The sequence below is a fragment of the Helicoverpa armigera genome, chromosome 4, assembly GCF_030705265.1.
Source record: "Helicoverpa armigera isolate CAAS_96S chromosome 4, ASM3070526v1, whole genome shotgun sequence".
Classification (NCBI taxonomy): domain Eukaryota; kingdom Metazoa; phylum Arthropoda; class Insecta; order Lepidoptera; family Noctuidae; genus Helicoverpa; species Helicoverpa armigera.
This window is the reverse complement of record NC_087123.1, coordinates 2,660,250-2,668,713: the sequence shown is the minus strand read 5'-3', so window position 1 is coordinate 2,668,713 and position 8,464 is coordinate 2,660,250. Positions and strand designations below refer to the sequence as shown.

The window sequence follows — 8,464 nt, the reverse complement described above, 5'->3', positions numbered from 1 at the left end:
AATGAAAATCCCCATCTGGCTTTGTTAAACCGCAAATTAAGACGGCTGGCATCTAGATTGCTTAGTTTATTTTTTATAGTGGACAAATTGGATGCGGTTGTGAAAAGAGGGTAGTTTCTAACGATTTTTAGATTGCTTGTGAAGTGACTCTATTGATTTGCGAAGCTATTAGATCGGCTACTACAGGGTAGTATAAAAAAAGATTTTTAATTGTGAAAATTGTGAAATTTAATTGTGTGGCTCTGAAAATATTAAGAATATTTATGTCATGTGATAAAAAAAATATTCAGATTTTTTAAAGGTTTTGGACATCCCTGTTTCACATGACAATTCACATCATTACACGTCCAAATAGAGTGCCCTTCACGATAAGGTCATTTGGGGTGTGTTTGGAGAAACAAATAACTTTAATCAGCACAGAGATTTCATAATATCACCCGTGCATGATAATTACGTCAAAATAAACAAACTTGCTCCTTTATAAATACAACAGACAAACAAAACAATGTTTGTCTCCTCGGTTGCGTCTTAGAAAAACTGATAAAATATCTATAATTATAACAATAGTGAAGCCTATCACACAACAAGCTAATATTTGATTGGCAATCATCATGCCACGGGAAAATTTTCGTATTCTCTAAACCTTAGTAGTCATGGCACCGTCGGAAAAGATGGGTTACCCGGAGGAGCAGCCTTTGAAAGATAAAGCGATCCCGAAAAAGAAAACCTTCAGAGAAAAGCTTGCATCTATCAGAGAAAACATAACCGTTGAACCTGTTTTGGCTTGCTATGTGGTCCCGGGAATGCTGTCAAGATTGGCAACACAGAACCTCAACCTGGACAAAGCATGTCGGGTGAACATGAAGTTTGGCGATAAGGTTTGCGATGCACTTATTGCTAGAGAAGGAAATAAGTACCTGAAAGAAGAACTGGCGATCCAAGAGCTCATAGCCGGGATGGAGATGTGGAAGAGCGTTCTTCTGACTGCGTTGCCAAGTTTCCTAATCCTCTTCATGGGAGCCTGGAGCGATCGAACAGGGAAGAGAAAGATCTGCATTCTACTACCAATTATAGGGGATCTTCTGACGTGTATTAGTAGTATACTCAATGCGTATTACTTCTACGAGCTACCGGTGCAAGTGACTATGTTTTTTGACGGATTCTTCCCGGCCATTACGGGAGGTTGGATCACCACATACATGGGTATCTTTGCGTATATCAGTGACATTTCTAGTGAGGAGTCCAGGACGTTTAGAGTGGGGATAGCTAACCTGTGTTTGACAGCCGGAGGTCCAATAGGTTCTGTTCTCAGCGGGATCCTCCTGAAGCTTACGGGGTACTACGGAGTATTCACCATCAGTTCTTTGTTATACATCTTCAGTATTTATTATGGATTTATCTGCATAAAAGATCCGGAGCGGCCTATTACCGAAAAACCAAAGCAGGTCAGTTAATTTTCATTTTTAAAAGAAAGTAAGTTAAGGACGATTTACCTCATAATTATCTTCTTTTATTCATTCTGAAATTACGAAAATGTATTGTATTACATACACACATTGAATACAATTTAGTGATAAGTACTCAAACTTTAGAAAATTCGCAGTCAACACTACCCACGAAAGACTGATTCCTGCTGTAGTCCACTGCTAGCTCATGCGTGTTTTGTTTCAAAAAAATATTGGAATTCTGAGTGTTTTAGGACGAAGGTATTAATTTTCATTTCGTAGATATTATTGGCAAAGGTAGGAATTTCAGAAAAAAATCCAATGTTTTATTGACTCAAAGTGTATACTCTTACTTTGTTTATTCTATACCTATGTACTTACTTATTACGTACATAATAATTGCTTTAATTAACTAGGTTACATTTTAATTAAATGATAAAGTAAAGTTTGTAATTGCGTTAGAATTCGTGCATTGTATTTGTGAATGATTTGTCTTGTTGATTTGTTATTGATAAGAATAGAACGTAGGTTCTTACTTTGTTGCGTTTGAAATAAATAATAAATCGTGTGAAATAATTTCTATTGTTTAAAAGGGTGAGTTGTACCATTTAACTGTTACCGAATAATAACCAGCCGTCAAAATTGACCAAGGGGCGGCAATTTTACGGTAGGTTAAGTATGGTTTGGTTGTCTTTATAGTTAGTAAAGACAACCAAACCATACTTTGGTTGTCTTTATAGTTAAAAATAACTATTTTAGTAATCTGTGGTTAAAGGGTGCAACTCACCCTTGATATAGTTATTTATTTAAAAACATACTACAACCAGGTAGCCAGGTAGTAAAAAGGTTACTATTTCTGAGCTTTTAGACAAAGGGTGGATGCTATATGGAAAATGAAAATTATGAATTTTGAACAAATGGGATGCTGATCTTGAACAAATAGCATCCTTTGAGTTCAGAGTCGGTATCGTGAAAATTAATGTAAAAAAACAAAAATATTGTCAAATAGCAATAAAAATAGTCTCATCAGTCATCACATTGAACACCCAATCATGCATGCAAGAAAATTTCTGACGTCATCAGAACTCTAGAATTATATGACTTACTTTACATAAAGATGTATTTTGTAACATAAGAAGGTACAAATATAATTTAAATCTCGACACACTGACAGAAGCCATTCATGTGAAAGTTCTAATAATGGGATTTATAATTGCAGAATGAATCGACCGACGTAAGGGGCTTCCTAAAATCCTTTTTCGACATAAAACACGTGAAAGACACTCTAACAGTCGCATTCAAAAATGGACCTAACAAACGGAGGATAAAGTCCATTTTGGTACTGGCATCGATCACATTTATATATGGCCCGTCTCATGGTACGTAGTTGTTTTAGTCTTATATTTTATTCACCGTTAGTACTGAATTTCGGACATAAATCCGAATTATCATCGGGGATCTATGGAATTATTTATTTTTGTCTTTAGTTTAGTGAAGTTTTTCTATGTATTTGGGTGCATTACGTTGGGAAAGGTTAAAAGATTTTCCTTGTGTTATTTACTTAAAGAACGTAAATTGGGAAATATTACCTAGTCCTGATTTGTTCTGTATTTTGCTGAATGCGGCGCGAACGGAAAAAGGGAGAGTTTTGTAACTGAATCATCATGAAGTCCGAATGTATCGGATGTAGATGTTTTAAGAGCCCTGAATATCAGGGGTCGTCAGCAGCATTCTAGCCATACTACAAATTAACTATGTTCTGGCACTAATGATGTACCTCAGTTACCTGATTTGAAAACAATCGGAAGCCAGTTGCATAACAACTGCGAGCTGGTTGTCTAAGCACAAAACGACTGCCACAGATATTGGGGCTAAACTAAAAATACGTACACATTTTGCAAAATACGAAACTCTTTTTAGCTAAACTACAAATTGAAATGGTATCCGCTAAAATTCGACTGCCTTTTGTATTTTGTGTATAAAAATCTATCCGATTTTAAACTAATACTTTTTGAAAATAGTGGATTTGTACTTTTATATGGGCGTGTATTTTTTGCGATTTTATTCAAGCTGAAAACTAACATTTTTCGAAACGATCCATTTCACGCACGTGATTTACCAACTAGATCTATGAAGGGAATTTTTGATACATTTTTGTATGTATTGATGTAAATATGGTGCTTTTCAGGTGAGAATACTGTACGGTATTTGTTTACTCGGTACCGTTTCAACTGGGATGCGCTGAAATACAGCTTTTACAGCACTTTCTTTATTTGCATCCACTCTCTTGGTAAGTGAAATTATTTGAAACAAATTCACAGATACAGTTTAATAAGATGTACATGCTAATTACTTATAGAAGATTTAGAGGTCACATGGTCTAATAAACATAATCGTGATGCAACTAGATCCTGAAACTATCATCTGATTTTCTTATACATTGTTTCAAAGGTGAATTACTTTTTATGCCTAATGTACCTATCTACAATAAAAAAAAACCTCTTAAGAGTAAATTCAAACTTAAACGCAAGAGAAAAGACATCCTTATGAAAATCTTTGTACTCTCTATCAATTTTCATATTGCTACTTTAATTTTTGCAGGAGCGTTAATCTCAATAAGTCTGTTCAGTCACCGCCTACAATGGGACGACTCAGTCTTAGGCCTGATTTCCAACTTCAGTAAGATTATCGGAGGCCTCTACACTGGCCTCGCTAGGAATACCAGGGACATGTATGTTGGTAAGTGAATCCAGGATATATTGAACTTACTTAGCATTCTTTATGCAAATACTGCTAATGAACGCAGGATTACTCCAATGTTTATACCTTCTGTAATGGTTGGAGCGATTTCTAATAGTCCAGTATGTAAGATGCTTTATATCTGACGTCTACTACAGTGGTTGTACTTTCTGATTACTACCCCGTTACGGTCCCGGGTTTATTTTCTTTAACGTCTGTTAATTTTTGGATAATTTTCAGCGGTGGCTATTGAGATGTTTAACGCCACCTCGTTCACCGCACTCAGATCGATCTCATCCAAACTAGTCACAAGTGATGAACTGGGTAAGTCAACATTATTCTTTGATACTTTCAATGTGAAATTTAATTCATTATCTGCCTGGCCTATTCTCAACTTATGTTGGGATCAGCTTCCAGTCCAGTAGGTACTAGTGTTTTAAATGAAACGACTGCTATTGTTTATTATAATAATTTGAGGTTCAATTGAAAGCAATATGCAAGTTATTTTATTTCCTTGTCTCGCCTATTCAACAAAACACCAAGACTTCTTCAAAAATCCTTTAAAACATATCCTTACAAGGCATACAGAAAAAACTTCAACAAACAGCAAACCTAACATCAATTTTACCAAAAAAAAGCCGTCTCCAACAATTGAGTGTTATCTCCCCAATGCCTACGTGTTCCAGGTAAAATGACATCGTTCTTCAATCTGATGGAGGTGGTGACCTCCATGGTATTCGGGCCTATCTACTCCTGGATATATATGTGCACCTTGGAGATAGATGCTGGTATCGTGTACTATGTTAGCACGGTTCTTACGGTACCACCGCTGTTGTTTTTCGCGTAAGTGTTTTGTTTTTGGCAATGAGACGTTTTTAGGCTTGTAGATGGCTATTCGAACTTTTAACAGACTTTTAGTCGGCTGATAGTTTGTTTGGGTTCGTAAAGCAATATGAAATGTATGGTAGTAAACCCGTAAAAATGATAAGGTCTTTTGCAGGTATAAGACCGACTGAAAATATGTATTGAATTCACGATTTTCTTTTAAAAAATCCTAGCATCGGGCCAACTGGCAGCCGACTGTTTAGTTTGCAGTAACTGGGTACTCTTAGAAAAGTATTTTGTAAAATGATGGTTAGGTATTTAATAAAATAAAGAATTAAAGTTAGTTGAATGAAGAATATGAGTCTTAAGACACTGAATAACAGGGCTTTGCTTCGAAGGTGAATTTGGCAAAGCTTTCATAATATTATAACTTAAACACAGTGCTGAAAAACTGTAGATACACGTGCCAAGTAATGCTTATTTAAGCCAAGTTAAGACATAAACAGAAACTTAAATAGAACGAGCATTTCTTCATCAGTTTCATAATTAGTCGTAATTAGTGTTAACAAAAGATTAAAAGTTAAATCAGAAGGGATTAATAAATATAACCCTTAAAAACTTCGTAGTTAATGCAAATACTAAAATAAATTATCTGGCTTATGACTTTTTTAATTTATGCCTAGTTTTTTAAACAAAAATTTTCTACTGCACCTATCTTAAATTAAGAGCGATTTGTGAAGGCTTCAAATATATTGCTTTCAATTAAAATTTGGACAGGCGTAGCATTAAAAAAAGCGTGGAAAAAATCGGGATAAATTCTGACATTAAATATTTTAGGCTAAATAGTTTAGGCACAAAAAATTCCCATGGAACACAAGACCAGACTACTTCCATATGGCAAAAATGGAGACTTATGTTGCAATTAAGGATTTTCTCACCTAAAAAATACACTCACTTTTCTCAACTCAGGAGTTAAGGGAAAGAAATTCAATAGTCCCAAGTTCGGAAAACAAATCGGTCTTTTTGTCCCACTGTTGGGCACAGGCTTTTCTCATATAGAGAAAGAAAAAAACCAGCCATTTATAAAACGGACAAAACGTTTATTGTATGGGAGCCCCCCAAAATATTTATTTAATTCTAGTTTTCAGTATTTGTTGTTATAGCGGCAACAATAATACATCATCTGTGAAAATTTCAGCTGTCTAAGTATCACGGTTCATTAGATACAGCTTGGTGACAGACGGACAGACGGACAGAGGAGCAAAATCAATAGGGTCCCGTTTTACCCTATGGGTACGGAACCCTAAAAAATATTAAATCAATTTTATTTTTACAGCTGGTTCTTCATACAATACCGGAAAGATGTTGCCAGAACAAAAGTTGCAGACGGAGAAAAAAATATACCTGAATTGCAAAATAACAAGAAAAAGGATTCACTCATTAGTAGCATTGATTTGGAACATGAAGCTATATTTGTGGAATAAAATAATATTATTTAGTTAATTATAATTTTCATGAAAATATTTTTATAATTCTAGAATTAAGTGATGCCTAATATAGGTTAAGAATTTATAATTGTAAGAATGAATTATTGTATAATCATAATATTATACTGTATTGTATTTAAAAATGCTATTTATTTATAGGTTTGTTTTATAAAAACAAGACTATTTCAGAATTTCACATCTTTATATCTTTAAATTCCTGTTGAGATTGCTTGAGAATAGATAGATTCTTTAAGTTTATGTATTTGTGTGTACGTAACACGGGTGCTTCAGCAAGTTCCTGCGCCGCATCGACAGGGACCCGGACGCTCGGTGTCACCACTGCTTCCATTGCGGGGAGGACGGCGCAACACACGCTCGCTGAGTGTGTAGCTTGGAAGGAGCCGCGTCGTGTCCTCACAAATGAAATCGGAGGCGATCTGTCGCTGCCGGCCATAGTGCAGAGGATGATCGGCAGTGCAGAGTCATGGGACGCGATGGTGTCCTCTTGCGAGGAAGTGATGTCGCAGAAGGGATCTGCGGAACGGGAGAGGGTCCTGTCCATGAGGATTTCACCCTCCCAAAAAAATAAATATTATAATGGGAGTATAGGTTGTTGGGTTGGTTGAATGTTGCAATCTCAAAAACGAAAAATCCACATTTAAAAGCTGTGTGCCTGGTGCCTGAAGAATCGGGCGTAATCACTGGAACTATCTAGCGGTCTGATAACAGAACTTCCATCTTAGAGACGGTCATAATAATATCTTGATACGCGAATTTTTGCCAGATTCCCCAGAATTTTCTTTGGAGCGTCTGATGAAATCGGCTAAATAAACCAAAATACAGTTAAAACCAAACATTTATATACCAAGTTCTTATCTAAGTATGTATACAATACCAAAATTAAGTAAATCCTTTAAGTTTACGGAAATAAAGCTTAAGATAAGCAGTTTTCGATTTCACAATGTTGTGAAGTAGGTTTTTTGAGGACGTGGCAAGCAAGTCATGTGTGTTTAAGCAAAAATACTTAGTTCAAATATAGATGCCGAAATGAATAACATCATGATAACAGTTTAACAGAAAGTTTTGCATAAGTGTTTCTTAGCCACCACTCTTCTATGACCACAAACTACTTAAACGGTTAAGGTGTTTGGTACACAGATCTTACAAACCCGTGAAAAAACATTTTTAGCCATAAAAAGTATTTTTAACCCATTTTTTACCCGATGCGGTTGCGGGAAGTACTGCACCCGATACGTGATACCCGAAAAGCTAGTTTATTTCTACTCCTAGTATTGACCGAACCCAGGGATTGTTTAGTAACAATAAAACTATATTTCTAGTACCTACTCTTAAAGAGATGCTTTTATAACACAAAAAAATATTTGTACAAGATTTAAGGCTATCGGTTGAAAACCTCTGTATTTGCGAGGTCAGTAGCGGCCATATTTTTAATCTGTACGTGCCAGACAGTGTACAACGTATAAAAATATATTCCAAGTTATTTTCATTAAGTTCTTATTTATCACAAATCTTTTTTCAGCTCACGAAGCGATTTCTTGATGGTAGGATAAAGATAAATTATACCTACAGGCGGTAATCATTATCATACCAATACTTAGATTTAGGGAATTATATTTCTTAGGAAAACATGGTTCACTTAAAATCATCATCATCATCCTCCTGCCCTTATCCCAATTAACACAGTTCACTTAAAATGTTTAGTTAAAAACTTAGAATTCTTTTCTGGGTAGCTAATGACTTTAATGAAATCACAATTTCAATATGTGTTAATACAGCAATTATCATAAGTTAGAACATACATTTTGTAATTTTTTTGAAATAATAGGTACTGAGAACAGAGTGAAACGACAAATAATTGATTTAATTTCGGAAAAGCCAATAATAATTTGTAAAACACTTGGTCAAACTTAGCTTTTCTTTTCGATAGTTTTATTTGCAGGTTCGCAG

At 35.2% G+C, this 8,464-nt stretch overlaps 1 protein-coding gene across 1 annotated transcript; it reads left to right on the top strand.

Moving 5' to 3' along the window:
• Window positions 1–563: 563 nt before the first annotated feature.
• Window positions 564–6,538, top strand: LOC110370468 (proton-coupled folate transporter). Its single transcript, XM_064034498.1, has 7 exons — window positions 564–1,445; window positions 2,665–2,824; window positions 3,634–3,735; window positions 4,047–4,184; window positions 4,425–4,508; window positions 4,871–5,027; window positions 6,346–6,538. The coding sequence occupies exons 1-7, from the start codon at window positions 654–656 to the stop codon at window positions 6,491–6,493; spliced, it is 1,581 nt and encodes a 526-aa protein (XP_063890568.1). The 5' UTR covers window positions 564–653; the 3' UTR covers window positions 6,494–6,538.
• Window positions 6,539–8,464: the final 1,926 nt, after the last annotated feature.

What these genes read in the sequence shown, in the direction of transcription:
- LOC110370468 (XM_064034498.1), top strand. Translation starts at nt 654, where the DNA reads ATGGCACCGTCGGAAAAGATGGGTTACCCGGAGGAGCAGCCTTTGAAA. An exon ending in TTACCGAAAAACCAAAGCAG is followed by an intron (nt 1,446 to 2,664) that starts GTCAGTTAATTT and finishes TTATAATTGCAG; the next exon opens with AATGAATCGACCGACGTAAG. An exon ending in AGTCACAAGTGATGAACTGG is followed by an intron (nt 4,509 to 4,870) that starts GTAAGTCAACAT and finishes TACGTGTTCCAG; the next exon opens with GTAAAATGACATCGTTCTTC.